This window comes from Quercus robur, chromosome 10 (assembly GCF_932294415.1).
Source record: "Quercus robur chromosome 10, dhQueRobu3.1, whole genome shotgun sequence".
NCBI classification, from domain to species: Eukaryota; Viridiplantae; Streptophyta; class Magnoliopsida; order Fagales; family Fagaceae; genus Quercus; species Quercus robur.
This window is the reverse complement of record NC_065543.1, coordinates 31,121,258-31,144,765: the sequence shown is the minus strand read 5'-3', so window position 1 is coordinate 31,144,765 and position 23,508 is coordinate 31,121,258. Positions and strand designations below refer to the sequence as shown.

The window sequence follows — 23,508 nt, the reverse complement described above, 5'->3', positions numbered from 1 at the left end:
GGGCACTCTGTTTGACAAGTAAGAGTTTTTCGTTAGTGAATTAACTATAGAGGTGAAAATAGAATTGATTTTCTTTTTTGGGAACCAAAATAGTAGTAAAATCAAAATTGAGACCAAAATGAAAATCAGCCCAACCTGTAGGGGACGAAAAAGTTTATTTTTGCTAATCTTTTTAAACCCAGGCGGTGCCTTTTTCTGTTACTCTTTCCCTCCAACCTCTCGCTCTTCAATGTATTTATAGGTGTACTGTGGCAGTTTAAGTAGTATTTTTATATGAGGAAAACGATGGGACTTGGGATTTCAGAATCCAAGGTTGTCCATGTTGTTGTTCTTGTCATTTTCGTTTTGAATTGCTTCACCCAGTTTGGAACGGACGCTCAAATTTTGCCACAAAATGAAGGTATGTACTTTCCCATATAACACTACTAGTCTCTAACTGAACAATTTGTTCTCCTCTGCATAATCTTTTATGTTTTGCTGTTTTGTTTTCCGTGAATACAATTTCTTGGGAATTGTGTTTGATTTTCGACTCTTCTTCTTATGTTAATTACTTGCAAGACTTTTCTGTGTTTTCTACTGGTAAAATAAATTAATCGAGTGAATTGCTCCTCGAATTTAATCGATTTGGATTTTAAATTTCTAGTGACAACTACTACGAAATTTTGGCATAAATGTTCTGTTCTTTTTCTTGAATTTATGTTTTGTCTATGCAATCAACCATTGGGTTATTATGGAAATGTTTTCCTCCAAATCACGATGGAAGAATCTCCTTTCGTAAATGTTTTCCTCCAAAATTTCGTAATAGTTTCCTTCTATAGAATTCTTGGGTCACTAGAAATTTAAAATCCAAATCGATTAAATTCTTCTTCACTTTCAATGGACGGGCTCATCTCTTTCAAAAATTTTATGCCCTGAGAAGTGAGAACCAAAAAATGTTAATTATCAGCAATATGTCTACTGAATGAGATATGATCCTGGTCCCTATTACTGCTGCAAATTTTTTTTTTTAATAAATTTTTTTTAAGTCATTATGTAACCATTAATATAACCATTTACATAGTAATTCTACTTACACAAACGATTTTACAAAATTTTTACAAATAATTGTTGTAACTAATTTTTAATGGTTCTCCTATACTTTTACTATTAATATTTTATTTTTTTACCTATTGTTGAGGTCTAAAAAATCACAGTAAAATAAGCCCAAGAAAGAATAAGCTGAGCCCAAGAAAGAGTGAGTTAAGCCCAAAAAAAAAAAGAAAACTCAGACCAAGTCCAAAGGGATTATGCGAAAGGCCCTGAGGATCCCGAAGCCCAGAAAAGGAAAAGCAACAAAAAAAAAAGAGAGAGAGAATGTCACAGCAAAGTATAAAACGCAAGGATCCTCAGGCACCATCAATAAGCGCCAAGAAAAAGAAGACCAGGACAGATCGATAGAAAGAAGACAGAAAAAGAAAACAAGAAAAACAAAAGAACACAAGCGACCCTTCATGGCACAGACAGAAAAGGCGTCGGGGAACCAAGACAAGGAAGAAGAATGATAACAAAACAATTTCAAAAGAGCAGAACAGGATTCCGCCCAAATAGGAAAGAAACAGAAAGGTAAAAGACGCCAGAAGTGAGGATGCCGAGAAGGGCATACCTCAGCACATCCCAAAGAGGATGGCCAACCAGAAGCTTTCGAAGGAATCAGAACCAAGAGAAGGAAAGAATGAAAGAAAACGGAAAAGGGGACTTACCGAGATGATGAGGACAGAACCTACTCTGTTTGCAAAAGACCAAAACAGGGGAACCAACGGTTCCCCAAGACGCCCAGAAAAACTCCACTATAAAAGGAGAGGATGGGTTGTGAAGAAAGCAGCGAGAAAAAAAGAAAGGAACAATAGAAAGAAGAGATTCCCTAGAAAAAATTATCAGAAAGTCCAGGCAGAAAGAGAATACTAAGGGAAAACAAATATTGCTTCCCGATATCCTGAAAAAGCAACTATGGTACATACTCGGATCCAACGAGAATCAAACTTCGCAAGTTTTGAAGGCTGAAATAGCCATTCAAGGCTGCAATTTTTGAGCTCGATTGGACCTTGTATCACGTCCTAGTAAGCTTGTTGTAATCAAACAGATAATGCTTTAATGAAATACTGTTTCATAATTCCCAGGATCCCCACAGTACTTTTTTTTTTTATCGTCTTGCTAATCCTGCTTTTCTTTTCTTTCTGAGCTTACGTTGTTAATTTCTGGCACTCCTCGATATCCTTGTTTGTCATCTTTTTTGTCAGGAGCATTTCTCTGCATTCACTTGATTCTTAAACAGCCATTTAGCTGCGGTGAGTCAAGGCCCAGTCCACCAAATCCTTTCTTTTTTATTCAGGCTCGGGATCCTTGGGCCTGAGTATCCCGAAAAAAAAGACACTCTCACATTTTGGCGACTCCGCTGGGGACTGGGCAAAGAAGAAGGAAGAAACAATCCCTTCACAGAGAATGCCTCCAAGACAAAGAAACAGCAAAGGAACCAATGTGCCACCTACGGCCTCTGAGCCTGTAGGAGAAAACGAGGAAGTCTCCAGGCAAGGAGGTGGGATACCCTTGGTGGAACAGGAGGTTGTGTCGGAACAAAGACACGCAAGACAGGAACCAGACCTAATGGCCAGGATGACAGCAATGTTAAAGGATTTGGAGCAAGAAGTTCGTCTTCTCAAAGAAGGCAGGACACAGGAAGTCAGAGACAACATTCCCCCTACTGGCCACCAAGATGGGACCCAGCCAGAAGGAGGGTCAGTAGTAGGAGGAAGAGCCAACCCTCAGTATTTGACACTGGCAGACGTCAATGCCCTCTTGGAGCAAGAAAGGGAAAAACTATCAGGGATCCCCAAGCAATTCTCTCGGGATCCCCCGTTCCCTCCAGAACTCCTTGGCAAACCATATCCTAAGGGATACGAACCCCCAAAGTTCCATCCTTTCGATGGAAGGAATGGAAGTGCCGTGGAACATGTGAGCAGGTTTGTCCACACTATGGGCCCTTATGCAGGAGATAAAGAATTATGTCTAAGGGAATTTGCCAAATCTTTGGTAGATAGGGCATACACCTGGTACACCACGCTGAGACCCGGGTCCATCAAGACCTGGGATGAGATGATGGAAAAATTCTGCGCCAAATATTACCCTGGTGAAGACAAAATCACTTTCCAGAACCTGCAGATGGTGAGGCAGAGACCTGGAGAAGATCCTGTTCAGTTTATTAAAAGATTCGAAGATGTGTCTCTAGACTGCTATGGAGACCATGAAGAAAAGGAGCTCGTGGAAACCTGTATAGCCAACATGCTTTTTGATTACAGGCTCAACCTTGAAAATTTATGTATCACACAGTTTGCTGACCTGCTACAGAGAACCAGAAGGACAGCGCAAACTATGAGAACAAAAAGGCTGCCCGCATCCCAAGCTATGACAGCATCAGCAGGAGAGAAAAGGAAGAGACCAGATGGGAAGGTGTTTGAGGAACCGCCAGTGATCCCATGCACAGCTGAGGAGCTAAGCCATGTCCTAGACAAATGGATTGGAGATGGGGTTGTCAGGCCATTCACTGTGTCCAGGCCACCAACCGAGGAAGAAAGGAAGAATCCTTTATTTTGCAGAATCCATAATTATGTGAAGCACTCCACTAAGGACTGCTGGACCCTTCGCAGGCTCTTCCACAAAAAGTTGAGGGAAGGAACCTTGGAACTCACTCAGAAGGAACCAGAAGTGCAGAGGAACCCCTTACCTAACCACAAAGGAAAAGGGGTGGTAGCAGTAGTAATACATGGGAACCCAGCAGAGGCAGGAGAATCTGAAGGATCCTTCCACCCGAGTACAGTCAAGACCCTCCAGAAGAATCCTAAGTTCAGGTCACTATTCAATCAACTAGGATTCGGACCAGAAGCAAGAAGAGTAGCCACAGAGTCTCTCATGAGTATAGCAGCAGATTCAGGGATGGAATGTTTTACAGCTGAGTCACATGCTAGTCGAGCTTTCCTGGAGACAACCAATACAATAACTTTCACTGATGAGGATATGGAGATTGAGCACCCAGACCACCGTAGACCCCTTTATCTAATGGCCACCATAAACGGCGTTCAAGTCAGGAGAGCACTGGTGGATACAGGGGCATCACTCAACCTCATAGCTTTGAGTACCTTGGAAGCTGTTGGCTTAGCTGACAGAAGGATCCTGGGGACCCCCATGGAGATAACAGGATTTGGAGGATCGGTGGAAGCAACAGAAGGATACGTGCAGCTAGCCTTAAGGGTAGGGCCAATAGTAGCTTTGACAAGGTTTCATGTGATTAATGCAGAAGTTTCTTATCACGTGCTGCTGGGACGCCCGTGGCTTCATAAACATCGCCTTATTCCATCCACGTTCCATCAATGCATTAAAGGGAGACTGAATGGGAGGCCCATAAGGATCCCTGCCAATCATAATCCTTTCAGCCAGGGAGAAGTGAACTTTGCAGAAACGATGTTTTATGATGAGTTGGAGCCAGATGATGAGAACCCCACCCCAGGGACCCCGGGGGCACCTATCCTAGAAGAAGAAGAAGGAGGAAGGGGCACCCGTGACCTGAGAAACCTTTTAGAAAGAAAAAGACAAAAGAGGGAGCCCAGCTCTTCAGGATCCCGAGAATGTGTGGTGGTGCGGGAACCTGGGGGAAGGCTAATTTATCGTTTGTGAAGGTGCGCGGGACCCGAATGCATTGTGCAGGAAGGTCCCGGACCACCAAGCTGCATGATGGCCCAAGAAGAAATCCCAGAAGAACCAGTTAAGGAGGCCCAGATTCAGCCCGAGGAAGAACTGAAGGAAGTAGACCTGGGAACAGAACCAGGATCCCGGAAACCTGTTTTCATTAGCAGTCAATTGGTGGCTCAAGAAAGAGAACAACTGGTAGCCTTACTTCAAAAATACAGAGATGTGTTTGCATGGACTTATGATGAGATGCCTGGTCTAGACCCGGAGTTGGTAGTTCATTCTCTTAATGTGGAACCAGGGGTGAGGCCAGTAGTCCAACCAGCCAGGGTCTTCCACACTGAGGTAGAAGCTCAAATAGTCCAAGAAGTCAAGAAATTACTAACAGCTGGTTTTATCAAACCCATCCAACACCTAAAATGGCTGTCCAACATTGTACCTGTGAAGAAGAAGAATGGTCAAATCCGCTGCTGTGTAGACTTTCGCAACTTGAACAAGGCATGTCCTAAAGATGAGTTCCCCTTGCCCAATATCGATCTCCTTGTAGATTCAGCTACAGAAAACTCAATGTTCTCGTTCATGGATGGGTACAGTGGGTACAATCAAATTCGCATGGCAGCCAAAGATGCAGAAAAGACGGCATTCAGAACTCCGATTGGGAACTTTTACTACACTGTAATGCCCTTTGGCCTCAAGAATGCGGGGGCTACGTATCAACGGACCATGACAGCCATTTTCCATGACATGATGCATGAGGAGATGGAAGATTATGTAGACGATATTGTGGTCAAGTCGAAAACCAGAACAGGACATTTCCAAGTACTTGAGCAGGTCTTTGAAAGATGCAGGAAATACAAGTTACGTATGAACCCCATGAAGTGCGCCTTTGGAGTGTCTGCTGGAAAGTTCCTTGGGTTCCTGGTACATCACAAAGGCATAAGCGTGGATCCAGCCAAGGCCACAGCTATTGCCACGATGAGAAGACCAACTACTGTTAGAGAACTCAAAAGCTTCCTGGAAAGAGTCTCCTATATCAGGAGGTTTGTGCCTGGTTTAGCCTCAGCTACGGCAGGCTTATCAAAATTACTGAAAAAGGGAAATGAATTCACCTGGGGAACAGAGCAGCAGGAAGCTTTTCAAAGAATTCAAAGCATTATGAACCATCTGCCCACCCTCCAGGCACCAGTACGTGGGCGACCTCTGTTGCTATACTTAGCATCGAACTCTCAGGCAATAGGAGCTTTGCTGGCACAAGAAGATGACCAAGGAAATGAGCAGCCTATATATTATGTAAGCAGAACACTCAAGGATACCGAGACCAGGTACCCCAGGATAGAGAAAGCCTGCCTAGTAATCGTTTATGCCTCCCAAAGGTTGAAGAGGTACTTCTCAGCTCACCAAATCCTCTTGGTAACCAAGTCCCACCCCATAAAAGCACTCCTGCACCAGCCCCTCCTCATGGGAAGGATGTCACAATGGCTAGTATTGCTCTCACAATATGATATAGGCACAAGAACTCCCAAGGCTGTAAAGAGCCAGGCCATAGCAGATTTGCTAGCTCAATTCCCAGGGAAGGAAGAAGGCCCGCTGAGCGAAGAAATCCCTGGTGAGGTAGCAGTGATGGAGATCCCAGGGAAGAGATGGACTATGAGGTTTGACGGGTCAGCTACAGCAACTTCAAATGGGGTAGGAATTGTGCTAAGCTGTGAAAATGGGGATGTCATGCCCCTGTCCTTCAAGCTTGGTTTCTCATGCTCTAATAATGCAGCTGAGTATGAGGCATACTTGACTGGGTTGACTATAGCACTCAGCATAGGAGTGAAACACATGAGAGTGCTAGGAGATTCTAATCTTGTAGTCTCCCAAGTAAAAGGTGACTTTGCATTACGGGAACAAAGCTTAGCAGCCTACAGGACTTGGGCACAAAGACTGGAAATGGAGTTTCAAACCTTCAGCATAGAATACACTCAAAGAAGTGAAAACAGGTTCGCAGATGCTCTCGCCACCCTGGGATCCCAAATACCATTTGATGGGAGAGATACACTGATAAAAATAGGAAGGCAGGAACATTCTATTGTGAGGATCCTCCAAGGGATGTACCCAGGGGGATCCAAACAGTGGGATTGGAGGGACGAAGTCAAAGAAAGGATGAAAGAGGTAAACCCTAGAGGGAACATCAAAGAGCTAATGGATTACACTCAGATAGAAGGAGAATTGTACAGAAGATTGCCAGGAGGAATACTGTCTAGATGTATCGCCGAGAAGGAAGGAAAGTTGAAATTAGAAGAATTACACGCCCAAACATGTGGAGTTGCAGAAAAAGTCAGCCTATACAGGAGGATGCAACGCATGGGGTATTACTGGCCAGATATGGACAGGGAAGCAGCAGTCATACAGGGGAAATGTAAGGAATGTCGTTTGGCAATCGATAAAGAAGAAAGCTACGCTGTGTTTGTTACGGAAGATTGGCGGGTTCCTTTCATAGGATACCTGGCTCAGGGTATCCTGCCAACCGACAAGGAACTGGCCCATAAGCTCAAGAAACTAGCGTGCAGGTATTTCTTGCAGAACGACATTTTGTTCAAAAAAGGATACCACGGGGATCCCCTCAGATGCCTGGGACCGAAGGAAGCTAGAGAAGTAGTCAGAGAGGTGCACTCTGGAGATTGCGGAAGTCACCCAGGGAAGAGAAGGCTGCACAAGCAGTTACTGTTGTTGGGGTATTACTGGCCAACGATGAAAAGAGACTCTGAGGAGCTGGTCAAAACATGTCATGCTTGCCAAGTCCTAGGGGATGCGATTCACACTCACCCAAATGTCCTACAGGATATGACGACACCATGGCCTTTTCATACTTGGGGGCTCGATCTCATAGGGCCCATAAATCCTCCATCCAATGGTTACATATGGATCCTGGCAGCCACGGAGTACTTTACAAAATGGGTAGAGGCCATCCCTTTGAAAAAAGCTACTGGAGCAGCTGTAGCAAATTTCATTCGAGACCACATCATTACAAGATTCGGGATCCCCAGAAGATTGATCAGCGACAATGGAACCCCATTCATAAACAAAGATGTGAAGGGATTAACTGAAGCATACCACATCAAGCAGGGAAGATCTACCCCATACTACCCACAAGGAAACGGCCAAGCTGAAGCTACTAACAGGGTAATATTAAAAATCCTTAAGAAAATGAAGCATGAGTATGGAGGAAAATGGAGTGACCATTTGGCAGATGTGCTTTGGGCATGTAGGAGCTCTGTAAAGACAGCCACAGGATTCTCCCCATTCTCCCTGGTTTATGGAACAGAGGCCATCAGCCCTGTGGAGTTAATCATTCCTACACCAAGGGTAGTTCTTGAGGAAAATTAGGGAGAAAGTGAAGACGCAAGCAATGAAAAGAGATTAGTAGATCTGGAAGGAGTAGAAGAAGAAAGGGAACTGGCCAAGAAAAGGAGCCAAAGATACCAGCAAAGAATGACCAGAGCATATGCACAAGCAGTACGCCCAAGAGTGTTCACCAAAGGGCAATTAGTGCTAAGGATGGCGGAGCACGTGAGGAGGAACCTGCCAGGGCCTTCCAAATTCACCCCAAAATGGGAAGGACCCTACATCATCAATGCAGCTCATGAAAGTGGATATTATTACCTTGCCAAAGAAGATGGAACAGTCCTGACAGAACCCATAAACGGGAAATGGCTGAAGCAATATTATGCATAAGGACAAGGGGACCCCCAGTACCTCAGGGTCCTTTCACCAGCTTCACTATCCGCTAAGTTCCTTTTTATTTTTGTCTTTTTATTTTCAGCCTTTATCAAGAATTCTGGTCTAAGATAATTTTGTTCAGGAACATGTGATAGATTGACACTTTGTGGTCAATGCTGCGCCAATAGACTTTTTATTTTGTTCCTAAAAAAAAATGATCATGTTTTAATGGAATTCCTGTTTCTGCAGCATTTAAGTTTTTCTTTACTACAAAGACCAAATATGGATAAATTCAAGGAAGGATACCTGAGTAAAAAAAAAAGGGAGAATGTGTAATACCCTTTTACATATGGCCCAGGATCCACCTCACAAATAATTTCGGATATCCCACAAACAGTCCCAAGTGCATAGGTCTAGGATCACAGAATAAAAGAAAATATCTAGGATACCTAGCCTAGCACTTGGCAAAGGGGGAACCTGTCAAAGTTCATGAACTGGGACCATATCTCAAAAAAAAAAACATACATAGAAAAGGATACTAGTGTACCCAGTTCAGTACTTGCACAATAAATCACCAGGTACCTGGACCAGAACTTACAGTGAAGCCTGTGGGAACCATGGTCCAGGACTCAGAAAAGAAAAGAGTCACGAGAAAGTAAAGGCAATATATATCCAAGGAAAAAGGCAGATTCACATACTAAGAAATAAGAAGCAGTTTTGAAGCACAAAAGAGAAAGCAAAGAGCAGAGCAATGTTTTAAAAAAAAATTATACAACCCCAAATTGTTCATATGAGTGAAAAAAAAAAAGCTAAGGAATGAGGCCGGCCAACAGAGAAGCATCTGGAGAAATGGCAGGAACAGCCAAAGAAGAAAGGATCCTCTGCCGCTTGACTTTCAAATCTTGTAAAACTTTGTGAGCATGAGCCAAAGCTTCCTCAGCAACAACTATCTCAGTGTCTATACTCTTGAATGATTGCCTTTGAAACAGCATATGAGCCAGCAGACGCAAGTGATCCAGCAGGAAAGACAAATTAAACTTGGCCTCTAGAAGGTCCTGCACCACCCCTCTCCATCCCAGAAGCTTTTCTTCAGACAACGAATCAACAGAGGAATTCCTTAGAGAAATTAGCACAGCACACAGCAACTCCATCAAAATATTGCCTAGAAAAATGCCTCCCCTGAAGCCACTGGTAAAATCCCCGTGACTCTTGAGCAGGCTCTCTAGCAGTGGCAAGCCCTCCACAGGAACAGAGAAGCGCAGGAAGCTGCCATAAGAAGACCCAAAGACATGAAAGTGGCTGGCAGGAAGACTGTTGAATTCCAAAAGATCGAAGCGAGCCAGGAAAGAAGAAAGCTTTGAATCAAGATCTGAGGCAGCCACCTTCGAGGCATCCCCCATCATCGCGTCACCACTTGCAGAAACCTGAGGACTTGCAGCCTTTTGCTCTGGATGAAGGTCAGCAACTTCAACAGGTCTCACAATTCCTTCAGGGATAACAGGCTCAGAACCTGCAAAGCCTGTATCAATATTCAAAAAGAAAAAAAAAAGAGAAGAAAAAGAAAAGGAAGAACAGATTTAGAAGAAACAAACCGGTTCCAGTTTCTTGAGGCAGAACCTCTTCTTCCTGATCTCCTGACGTCCCCGAAGATTTTGGGAAGGAACATAAGGCAAGTTGAAGAAAAGGTGAAGGACCGATGGCAAATTGGCTAAAGGAAGGGATAGATGCAGGGGGCTTCGCCATATATATAAAAAAGAGAAAGGGGGGAAAGAAAAAGGAAAACACGATGGAGCAGCTTACACTCACCTTCTGAGCTCTCTGATTCTAAAGAAGAGGCAACACTGGGAGCAGGTTTCTCACTGGTTTGACCTAAAAGGAAAAAGAAGGAACTCAAGAGAAACTGGAAAAGAAAGTAAAGCATAACGCCACTTCAAAAGAAACAAGGTTTACCTGTTTGTTTGGATAAAGGAGTGTCTCCCAAAGCATCCTTATCTGACAAGGATTGAGGAAACACAGTCCTGATAGGACTAGGAGTGCGTGCAAGATGGGGACTTTGAGATGATGGGACCCTAGAAGCTTTGGGATCCTGAGAATCCTGGGAACCTTGCATCGGCTGCCCAGTTTCCTCAGCGGGGTCATCAGTAGGGGGCTCCTCCCCCATAACAGGAAAAATGACAGAAAGAGCTGTGGTAGCTTCCTCCCCCAGAGCCTTGCCAGTCACAGGAGGGGATACCTCCACCTAAAGAAAGGAGAAGCAGAGAAGGCAATACTAAGTAAAAAAAAAAAACAGCAGGAATGCTAGCAACACAGAAAGAATAGAAGAAGGGGGAACACACGTACCACGTCGTCTCCAGAAGATTGGCTCTTACCCTTCTTATAATCAGACTTGCGCTTGGACTGCAAAGGAAATCACCACTCGTCAGCAAAGATAGAAAATGAATGCAACAAAAAAAAGAGAGAAGAAGGAAAGAAGTCTTGCCCTTCTCTCTCTCTCTACAGATTCTCTGGAAGTCTTTTGCTTACTACGAGTACGCCCAGAGGGTCCTAAAGGAGGCTGGGATACCAAACCAGAGGATCCTAAAGAACCATGGACTGAAGCAGTCACAGGAACCTGGGGAAAAGAAGACTCTACCTTGGTCTTCTTCCGGGTCCTTGAAACTAAAGGTTCCCTGACATCCTTGCCTTCGTGAGATGCCAAGTGTGCTTGAGATTTCCCCGTTTTCCTTCTTTTTGCTTCAGAGCCTATCTCCACACCCCTTGCACTTTCGCCAACATCAGCAGCTTTCATTTTCTTCAACTTAACATCCTTACCTTTAGTAGTAGCAGCACTAATTGTCTCTGTTGCACCCTTTTTGATGGGCACCCTAGAGGAGGTACCAATGATAAGACTGTCACCCAGCCAGGCCTCAGGAAAATCCTGCCCGTAAGTCACCCAACCTCCCCTGGAGGAATGCCACTCTGCAAACCCAGTCTTACTGCTTGCAGCAGCAGAAACAATCCCAGCAGTAGGAAGGGATAAACGTCTATTAGCTGTCGGAGCAGAAACAATGCTAGAATTCGAGACTTCCCGAATTGTACCAGTGCCAACATAGTCAACAAAAGATTTTTGTACTCTTCTCCAATAACCGGTATAGCCACTGGAAGCAAAGACTCCTCTCTGGGAGTTAGGCACTACGAACTGGGGGCTCCTCCGCGACCAATAAGAAAAGGCCTGCAGCCTCAAGAAAGGATCCAAGGAAGGAAGGGATGGCACCACATCCTTGAAAACTGGCGGAATGTCTTGATCAAAACCAAACTGTCGGAGCACCCGGTGTGCTGAATAATGAGTGTACTTTGGGCCACTTGAAGAGGGCACTGGAAGCCAGGAGGGGCTAATGCAGGCAAGATAAGCCAGACTGCCATCATCACCACGGCGCAGGTCGAAGGTATTACCTGTTGAAGATAAAAAAGAAGACAACACAGAATCACACACAAAGCCAGGACCAAACTCACGAGGAGATCTCCAACATAAGCTCCCTGCTTGGTCAAACAACTCCACAAGATTGAGGCCACCACCTTTTAAGCTAATCCAACGAAAAATAATGGGAAAGGCATCAGTAGAATTGCCACAAAGACCCTTCACTATGTCGGGGGATCCTTGGAACTTGTCCTTCACAAACTTCAAATTTCTACACTTAGCCAAAGTAGCTGCAGAACGGTCCCACATGAAAATCTGAAGAATGGCACAGTGAAGAGATGAAGTGATCACATAGCAAGAGTCACCCTCAGCCTCATCTCCATGAAGCTGGTCCAATTGAGAATAAACATGACCCAAGAACAGAGGGGCCAAAGGATACTGGGTACCCCGAGCCAACTTGATTGCCAACGGAAAAAATGAAGACTTAACTCCGTACCTAGGGAACTCACTGAACAAAAATTTACTAAGCCAAAAGGCCAGGAAACCGGCCCACCTCACTTCCTTATCCTTTTCACGAGAGAGGGTCATCACCCATCTCCCCATCCTAGCCGGCTTACCACCAGGAGAGGCGGAGCGACCACCAAAATGACCAAATAATTTCTCTTCCACCACGAGATCCTCACCAGAAAGATCAATATCAAAGGGATTTTCTTCACCAAACACCGGGAGGAGGAAGTTATTAACCACATCCTCCAAGGTGATTGTCAATTCACCAGTAGAAAAGAAAAAAGTGTGAAGGGAAGGACACCAACGACGTACCAGATGCCTGAGCCCTTTGGCGTCTCTGAAACCCTCAAGGTTTCTGGAAATAGCCACTGCCTTTAGGATGCCGGCGCGCTCCAAACGACCCACAAACTCAGCATCAGACAGTTCTTTGTCTACCCATATAGGCCAACCCTGAATCTTTCCCGGAACAAAATCGAAGAAAATAGGAACCGCCTCTCGGATTCCTTGTCTGATCTGGAGATCAAAAATCTCTCTAGGGTCAGGAACCTGGGCGGAACCAGCGAAACCCGCTTGGCCAGAAAATAGCCAAACGTGAGGGGATGGAGGAGCCTCACCATGAGATATATGAGGGAAAAATAAACTGAGAGAATACCAAGGATCCCGTAAAGGGAAGGCCGGACGTTCAGCAACCTCGCGGGAATCGCTCGGAGCAGAACCAGAAGAACCTTCCCCCTCAGAAGGACTGGGGGTACGCTCTCTCCTCTTTCGAGAAGAAGAAGAAGCCATGGAAACAGCACACACTCTGAGAAGAAAAGAAATTGAAAGTGCGAAAAAGGGAAGACCAGAGTAACAGAGAAGAAGAAAAACTCAGGGAATGAAAAAAGTTCAGAGAAGCAAAATGATAAGGTGAAACGACTACAATAAAGGCGCAAGTAGCAGTTGGGAGAAACAGTTTATGAAAAGACGCGCCAGTTGCAAAAAATTTAATTTGAAGAGGGGGTTAATCAGCAGTTATTAATGAGAAGCAATGGGAAACGAGATAAGTGGGTAGAAGAGTTTTATCTCAAATACTCAACTGCCACGTCCCATGTAAAGAGGAAGCTGCGAAAAGTAATAATTATAAAAGAACACAACACGCAAAAAAAAAAAAAGAAGGGAAGCGACCAAAAGCAGCGTAAGGGAGCTGGGATCCCACAAAAACCTAAGGAAACCTAAATCACTCACGCGTGGGCTTCAGGCAACCCACGAGCTCGGGGGGCTAAATGTTGAGGTCTAAAAAATCACAGTAAAATAAGCCCAAGAAAGAATAAGCTGAGCCCAAGAAAGAGTGAGTTAAGCCCAAAAAAAAAAAAGAAAACTCAGACCAAGTCCAAAGGGATTATGCGAAAGGCCCTGAGGATCCCGAAGCCCAGAAAAGGAAAAGCAACAAAAAAAAAGAGAGAGAGAATGTCACAGCAAAGTATAAAACGCAAGGATCCTCAGGCACCATCAATAAGCGCCAAGAAAAAGAAGACCAGGACAGATCGATAGAAAGAAGACAGAAAAAGAAAACAAGAAAAACAAAAGAACACAAGCGACCCTTCATGGCACAGACAGAAAAGGCGTCGGGGAACCAAGACAAGGAAGAAGAATGATAACAAAACAATTTCAAAAGAGCAGAACAGGATTCCGCCCAAATAGGAAAGAAACAGAAAGGTAAAAGACGCCAGAAGTGAGGATGCCGAGAAGAGCATACCTCAGCACATCCCAAAGAGGATGGCCAACCAGAAGCTTTCGAAGGAATCAGAACCAAGAGAAGGAAAGAATGAAAGAAAACGGAAAAGGGGACTTACCGAGATGATGAGGACAGAACCTACTCTGTTTGCAAAAGACCAAAACAGGGGAACCAACGGTTCCCCAAGACGCCCAGAAAAACTCCACTATAAAAGGAGAGGATGGGTTGTGAAGAAAGCAGCGAGAAAAAAAGAAAGGAACAATAGAAAGAAGAGATTCCCTAGAAAAAATTATCAGAAAGTCCAGGCAGAAAGAGAATACTAAGGGAAAACAAATATTGCTTCCCGATATCCTGAAAAAGCAACTATGGTACATACTCGGATCCAACGAGAATCAAACTTCGCAAGTTTTGAAGGCTGAAATAGCCATTCAAGGCTGCAATTTTTGAGCTCGATTGGACCTTGTATCACGTCCTAGTAAGCTTGTTGTAATCAAACAGATAATGCTTTAATGAAATACTGTTTCATAATTCCCAGGATCCCCACAGTACTTTTTTTTTTATCGTCTTGCTAATCCTGCTTTTCTTTTCTTTCTAAGCTTACGTTGTTAATTTCTGGCACTCCTCGATATCCTTGTTTGTCATCTTTTTTGTCAGGAGCATTTCTCTGCATTCACTTGATTCTTAAACAGCCATTTAGCTGCGGTGAGTCAAGGCCCAGTCCACCAAATCCTTTCTTTTTTATTCAGGCTCGGGATCCTTGGGCCTGAGTATCCCGAAAAAAAAGACACTCTCACACCTATTAATAACCACTTACTACGTTAATAATTTTTAAAAAAATATTGTAAAATAGTTGATAACTTTCACATTTTCCCTCAACCGTACCATACTGGCCGATATGGCTGAAATTTTTTGTTCCGGTCGATGAACCGTTACCGAAACACCTTCAAAATGATACCGGCCCATATCGGACAAAACCAGCCATACTGGAGTATACTGGACGTTTTGGCCGGAAAAGAGAAATTTGGCTGGTACAAAAACTAGAAGGAAAAATAGAAGAAATGCATGATTTGAACAAACCCCAGTGCAACAAGTTGCCACCACATTGACATCACCAATTAGATCTTCTTCTTCCTTTTTTTTTTTTTTTTTTTTTTTTTTCTTCTTCTTCTTGTCTGTTGTCCTTCTCCACTGCTCTGATTTCTTCTCTTTTTTGCTGAACAATGAACATTGCTACATGGTTTTTCTTTCTTTGTTTTGTATCTTATTTGAAATTTCCTAAGCTCTTTTACACGTGACTAGCCTTGAAAATGTTGAAAACTTATATTTTTTTTAAATAAAAGATGGGTTGAATGGTTCAGCTTTTACTTCTTTTTCAGTTTTGAGCTCCATCTTATGTGATGCATTAATTGCATCACATCAATTGAACCTTTTAGCTTTTTCAGGTTATTTTTATTTTATTTTTTTGAATGCAACTTTTTAGTTTTCAATGTAAAGATATGTACAGCAATGACTTATTATATTAATATATTCTTAAAAATGTTTATTGTCAATATTATTATTATTGGCAGTGATATTTTAAGTTTGAGATTTGACATAATTAGTGAAATATGAGTTTGAAATTTTATAGTTTTTAATATAATATATACTAGTCGCTAACCCGTGCGATGCACGGGAAAACTATTAGAAAATAATAAAGCATGCATATATTAAAAGACAATTTAAGTTCATGTGTGCTTGCAAGGGATATATACCTAAATAGTTCTTGCGGTAGAAATAAAAGTCTTATCTTTGAGATAAAGAACTGATGTAAACAAACTAACTTTACATAAAACAAATTAAAAATAAATAAATAAAAAAACATAAAACTGATATCACGGGAAATTCAACCACATAGTAGTAATATATAAATCTTTTAAAACCTAAACCTAAACGTAAGGACTAAATATTTATGCGCCTTCTCTTGCTTTCCTGATGTATTTGGTTAAAAACATAAAACTAATGTCACAGGAAATTTAGCCACATAGTAGTAATATATAAATCTCTTAAAACCTAAACCTAAACCTAAACCTAAATGTAAGGACTAAATATATAAACAAACTAATCTTACAAAAGCTGAACTTTATAAGCTAAAATCTATACCGTGAGTTGTAGATCTTGAATGCTATACCGTGCGTTTTGGGCTTCCTACATCTGAAGAGAGAGAGAGAGAGAGTTTGCAGAAACCAAAGAAAATCTCTCTATAGCTTAAGAAACACAATATAATAAAATCAAAGAGATAAAATTTTCAGAGGACAAAATATTATAGATAATTTAAAATAATTTTGGTTTAATTCTGGAACACCGCAACTCCATAAAATTCATACTAATAATAATATTTTATGATAGCATAGTTAGAATTTTGGTTTAATTCTTGAACACTGAATTGGAAATTGATTATATGAGTATTCAATGGTGAACAAAGTACTATGTATTAATTAATATATAAACAACACTAGCCTTACAAAAGCTGAACTTTATAAGCTAAAATCTATACTGTGCATTGTAGATCTTGAATGTTTTAGGGCTTCCTACGTCTGGAGAGAGAGAGAGTTTGCAGAAACCGTGACTTTATATTTCTTAACTTGAGAGAGGGGTAAGGGTGCTAGGGTTTTGAGGAGTTATAATTTTTATTTATTTTTTATTTTTTAAATATTGTGCTGACGTGGAAAATTGTGGTGCCAGCAAAGATTTCGGTTTTATATATATATATATAGATTATATAATATAGCGGTAAATTTGAAACGATATACCAGTATTAAACAGTATCGAAATATGTCATTCCATTAACTAAACTGAAACGGCCTCGGGTTGGTATTGACTTCCTTGTTTTCCTTACTTTTATTGTAAAAATAATGTAAAATATTAAAAATAGTTTGTGTCTGTAATATTATTTTTAATTTATTTAAATAAGTAATATTATCATTAAATAAATTATTTCATTTAATGTACACATTGATTTATTAGGAAAATTCAATCTATTTATGTAAGTTTCTTTTTTTTTTTTTTTAGGGGAGAAAGTATTTATGTAAGTTGGTTGGAGGAATATTCAATATAATTAATAGAAGTATCACTGCACACCCTTGGTGCGTTGGTTACTTTACAAGTATAAGTGCCTGTAGGGTGTGGAGGGTAAGGGTCGAGGTTCAAGTCTCTAAGAGGGAGCTTCACACATATAGGAAATATAATACTTCTACAAACACACACCTTTTATTTTTTTTATTTTATATATATATATATATATATAATTTCATAACTTGTTGACTTATGTGAAGGTTGGACCCTTTTTGCATATATAGACTCACTACTTTTTAATATAATATATATTATATAAAATAGCGGTAAATCTGAAATGATACACCAGTATTAAACGGTATCGAAATATGTCATTCCATTAACTAAACTAAAATGGCCTCGGGTAGGTATTGACTTCCTTGTTTTCCTTACTTTTATTGTAAAAATAATGTAAAATATTAAAAATAGTTTGTGTCTGTAGTATTATTTTTAATTTATTTAAATAAGTAATGTTATCATTAAAAAAATTATTTCATTTAATGTACACATTGATTTATTAGGAAAATTCAATCTATTTATGTAAGTTTTTTTTTTTTTTTTTGGGAGAAAGTATTTATGTAAGTTGGTTGGAGGAATATTCAATATAATTAATAGAAGTACTACCACACACCCTTGGTGCATTGGTTACTCTACAAGTATAAGTGCTTGTGGGGTGTGGGGGGTAAGGGCCGGGGTTCAAGTATCTAGGAGGGAGCTTCACACATATATACACTTAGATTAGGTTAGAGTAGAAATTTTATTTTGTATCAAAATATAATTAATAGAAGTCGGAAATATAATACTTCTACAAACACACACCTTATATATATATATATATATATATAATTTCATAACTTGTTGACTTATGTGAAGGTTGGACCCTTTTTGCATATATAGACTCACTACTTTTTGTCAGCCACTCACAATCATATAAATTAGTAAGTTGTGAAATTGCATGTTGGAATAGTTATGTTATGTCTGTACGTAATGGTTGGTGATATTAAATGAATTTAAATTTCTTCTTCTTCTTCTTTTTTTGGCTTGGATCACTTTATTTAGATAACTTGAACTTGACATCAATTAATTTGATTTTTGTTGACTTGACTAGATTTTGTTTGACGGGTATTAATTCCTTGTTTTCTTTCATATATATTTTTTAATAAATGTAAACGGTTATTAATTTTCTTGCAATAAGAATCTGCTTGACATTATAGCTTGATGTTCCAACCACTATTTTGACTATCATGCCCAACAAATATCTTTTGGTCAGACCAGGAATTAAAAAAAAAAATGTTATTCAATTTAGTTTTTGACAATGTGATATACTAACATGTCAAAGATTCGTTTGATTATTAAGCATGTTGGAATTGAAATCTGAAATGACACTAATTATTATCTTAGTCTATAGAGAAGTTCTAGGACCACAATCTTTTCCACTATCAATTTATACGGTAGATAATGATAGACTGCTTCACTTTTATATGGACCCACCATTCAAAGTTGACCATGTCAGATAGTTGTGAGAAAGGATGTATGAAAGGGTGTGACTATGTACATTTCATGTGGGTTTATTAAATAAAAAGAAACAAATGTACCCACTCTTGTTTGATTCTATTATAGTTTAGTATACAAACTTTCAATTATTACACAAACTTTCTCCTTTTAGAAATTGTAAATTTGGACAGAATCCAAATCAAAATGTAGCAATTCACTTTATAAATTAAATTGTGATAGGGTCAAACTATAAAATATGAATTGAAATTTACTCAAATAAAAATATGGTGTTTTAACTTTTGCAAGAGTTAGATAAAAAAAGAGGATCATACTTGGATTCTTTCTTTACTTTGGGACCCAATGGATTACTTTCTTTTGGGACCCAGTGATATGCATGCATTTACAAAGACGGATGTGATTATTGAAGAAGTATATGTACAAATGTTAGTTATCTAATCACTCACATGTCATATGGCTTCTTAGAAAACTGTGCTACATAATATATGTTTTCTTTTTTTTCAATAAGATGATTATAACAATTTTTTTGGCTTTTTGTTTCCTTTTTCACTTGGATGTTCTCTAATTTGTTTTTAAAATTTTTTTCTATAACTTCCTTAATATGTATATAAATGCATATTACTAATTGACTTTGTAGCCAACAGTGAAAGCTCTTGAAGCAATAAACTCAAAATTAAAAAACCTAAATTGGAAGATCAATGAAGATTTCTGCAGTATTAAGGGAAATGTCAAGAGATTCATTACAGAAGACATGCTAAGCATGTCACATGCAACTGTTCTCTCAGCAGAGGCACTGTTTGCAGCATCACACACATGTATGAGCTTTGTTTTTCTTTCACATTCTCCAAATTTTTCTTGATAATAATGCACATAAAATGTTTACAAATATTTATTTATGCAGTTCATTTATAGTTAGATTCTAAAAATAGGAGTTTGCAAATATTTTAGCATGATTCTTTACTATAGATGCAATAATAGTAGTTGCAGACAAAAAATGGTAGGTTACACACAACTTGACCTTTAATTATCAATAATATTGCCTTTGGAATGAGGTCATGAGGTCTTTTCTCCCCCTCACCAACTTCTCACCCTCCTCCACCACCACCACCACCACCACCACCAACACAAACCTCTATACCATCTCCACAAATATTAGAGAACAAATTGCTGTTTGCTAGAGGGGGAACAACGCTAATGTGATCAGGCCAAAGTGGATATAGAGAGAATTATGTGTTGATGAAGGAAATTAGTTGCAAGCAAAAATCTCAACTACTATGTTTGAAGGAAAGGGATAAAAATACAAAGTTCTTTAATAGACTTGCAAACTCTCATCGCCACAACAACATCATAGGGCGATTAGTGGTGGATAGGGGGAGATCACTAATCAGGATACCATCAAAGAGAAGATAGTGGATTTTTATCAGACTATTTATTTAGAGTCTAGAGTTCATAGGCCTTTGTTGGAAACTTGGATGGGATGATTTTTTTTTTTTCCTGTTTTGGAAGATGATGTGTGTAGCTAGCTGGAAAGATGTTTAACAGAGGATGAGGTGTTTGAGGTATTATCCAATATGAATGGGGATAAAGCTCCAATCTTGATAGGTTCATGATGGCTTTTTTCCAATCTTGTTGGGGCATTCTGAAGGGAGATATTATGAAGGTATTTCATTATCTCCATGCTCATGGTAATTTTGAAAAATGTCTCAATGTTACCTTCATCACTCTCATCCCAAAAAAACTTGGGCCTGTGGAGACTAAGGATTTCTGGCCGATTTGTCTGATTATTGGGTCTATAAGATCCTAACAAAGGTTTTGGCCATTCGGCTTGAAAAGGTGCTTGATAAAGTGGTGCCTAAGCCTCAAAATGCTTTTGTCAAAGAATGACAGATTTTGAACTCAGTGTTGATTGCCAATAAATGCTTTGATAGCTGCCTTAAATCAGGATTACCAGGAGTATTGTGCAGCAGACTTGGAGAAAGTGTATGATCTTGTGCATTGGAATTTCTTGTCGTATTTGCTTTGACAGTGTGGGTTTGGTGCTTAATGGAGGTAGTGGATATTCTTGTGTATTTCCACGGTTTCATTTTTGGTGCTTGTGAATGGTAGTCAAGGTGGATTCTTTGATAGTTCACGGGGATTGAGACAGCGAGACCCTTTATCCCCTCACTTGCTTGTTATTGTTATGCCTTTAGCCAGATGTTTGAGAGGGCTAGGATTGGCAACTTTATTTCAGGTTTCTTGGAGGGTGCAAACGCCTGGAAATGTTTAGAGATTTCTCATCTCCTCTTTGCAGATGGCACTTCGATTTTTTGTGGAGCGGATCCAGAGCAAATTTGGCATTTGAAACCAGTTTTTGTTTAGTTTCAGATTATTTTAGGTCTGAAGATAAATTTTGGGAAATCTAAATTGGTTCTAGTTGGTGATGCTCTCAATGTAGAAGCATTGGCTGGTATTTTTAGAAGCAAAGTAGCTAAGTTACCTAGGACCTATTTGGGTCTTTCCTTAGGTGCTGCTTTACGGCAAAATAACTTTGGATTGGAGTGTTGGAGAAAATGGAGCGGTGATTGGTTAGGTGGAAAAGATTATATCTTTCTTAGGGGGGCTGTATCACTTTAATAAAGAGCACCTTTTCCAGCCTGCCTACCTTGTACTTATCTCTGTTTTCTATCCCGGTGAATATTTCTAGATGTAATGAAAAATTACAAAGGGATTTTGTGTGGATAGGATTAGGAGATGAGTTTAAGTATCACTTGGTAAAGTCGAAAGACTATTTGTTTACCAGTTCAAAATGGGGGATTGAGTGTTTGGGATTTGGTTTTATTTAATAAGTCTTTGTAGGGGAAATGATTGTGGCGATAGCTATGGAAAGGAATGCCTTGTGGAGAAGGGTAATTGATACTAAATATGGTAGCATGTTTGGGTTGGTGTTCTTATAGGGTGTAGGGCCCTAGAGGGTTGGTTTGTGAAATTATATCAAGAAGGGGTGGGATGACCTTTGGTGTGAGGGACTTCCTTTGGAGAATATTTTCTCAGAGCTTTTCAATATTGCTAGTGACAAGGAAGCTTCAATGGCTGAGTTGCTGTTGTCTTCTGGGTCACTTTCCATTGGAATATTAGTTTTATTCAGCCGGTTCAAGATTTGGAGTCAGAATCAGTTGCTTCTTTTGTGGACCTTATATGTGCAGGTTCTTTGAGAAGGAATGGGGTGAATAAAATGTGCTGGAAATTTTCTCCTCGATGTGTTTTTAACATTCTCTCTTATTATAAACCTTTACAGCTTCTAATCACCTATTCTTTTGAAATTTTTTCCGAAAACCAAAGGTGCCTACAAAGGTCAGTTTCTTTATTTGGACAGTAGCGTTAGGGAAAATTTTAACTGTTGATTATTTAAGGAGGCGAAAACTGGTGGTGATGGATTGGTATTGCATATGTAAGAGGAACAAGGAGACTAGTGATCACTTACTTCTACATTGCTAGTAGCTCAAGAGTTATGGAAAATGGTATGATCCCTTTTTGGGGTTCATTGGGTCATGCCGCATAGTGTTGTGGAACTTATAGTGAGTTGGTCAAGCAAGTTTAATAGACTCATAACAGAGGTGCTTTGGAGCATGATCCTTCATTGTCTTATGTAGGTCATATAGAGGGAAAGGAATAAATGTACTTTTGAAGGGAATGAAGATCGATTCATGAGTTGAAGCTCTTTTTCTTTCGGACTTTGTTTCAATGGGAAAATGCTTTGGGTGTTGTTACTTTCGTTTCTCTTCTTGATATGCTTGATATTTGTACTTCCATTTTTGTTTATTTTTTTTTTCTTTGTTGCCTTGTAGCACACTGCATGTGTGCCTTGTTTTGTCTTTTTTTTTTTCCTTATACTTTTTTCAATGAAGTTTATTACTTAGCAAAATATATATATATATATATATATATATTATGAAATGGAGCCTATGTATTAAGTGATGGAAAAAAATTGGGTTACCTAGTACTAGAGCCTATATATATATACTTGTTGCACATAAAATACACCATCGCGCAACTGGATGGAAAAAACTTATTTTTATGGGAAATTTTTGGATTGAACTGATGCAGTGCATCCTAGCTACCTGGCTTGTTTATTCTAGTACTTGAGCTTTAGTAACAATTAACAAGCTTGTACTAGTTGTAACAAAGGTTGTTTAGGATAAGCTAGGAGCCTAATTAGTTACATAGGAGCCTAGTTAGTTGCACATGGGCCAAGAGCCTATGGCTTTAAACTAGCTAATAGCATACATCCTTATCTAACTATAAATAGGCAAGCAAGTGTAATCTGTATTTGGTTTAGATAATCCAATATAAGTGTAAACCTAGAGGTATTTTCCAAGAGTGTCTATTGAAGAGTTGAAACGCCCCTAGCCTACTTTAAGCAACTTAATCTTTCCTTTGTCCCTCCAATGAAGTTCCTAATCTCACCCACCATCATAAAGCTTCAATAGATTTAAATCAAATTTGAAAAGTTAATTAAACTGGTAGTCTCTATATATGCTGATTCTTATTGCATTCAGTTTCTTATTCTCTTTGTCTCAATATTTTCTGCTTTTTTCTTTATTTGCTATGACAGTCAGCTGAAGCGTCTTAATCTAAGCGGAGTTCTACCATTTAATTTTGGAAATCTTACTAATCTACAAGAACTGTAAGAGAAACATTTGTGTTTTTTCTGCATTTAAGAAGTTAATTAACCTCATCATATTATGAAGAGCAGTTATTGAGGTGTCTGCACATTCTTCATTTATTTTGTACACTACCATATTTCTCATAGGATTTCAGTTGGCTTTCTTAGAATTTGTAAAAATTAAGAGCATTACTTGTTATTAAATTGATGACGATATGGCTA

At 39.9% G+C, this 23,508-nt stretch overlaps 1 protein-coding gene across 1 annotated transcript; it reads left to right on the top strand.

Moving 5' to 3' along the window:
* The first annotated feature begins 221 nt into the window (after positions 1 to 221).
* LOC126702303 (probable LRR receptor-like serine/threonine-protein kinase At1g53430) lies at positions 222 to 23,304 on the top strand. Its single transcript, XM_050400974.1, has 3 exons — positions 222 to 400; positions 19,286 to 19,456; positions 23,236 to 23,304. The coding sequence occupies exons 1-3, from the start codon at positions 274 to 276 to the stop codon at positions 23,241 to 23,243; spliced, it is 306 nt and encodes a 101-aa protein (XP_050256931.1). The 5' UTR covers positions 222 to 273; the 3' UTR covers positions 23,244 to 23,304.
* Positions 23,305 to 23,508: the final 204 nt, after the last annotated feature.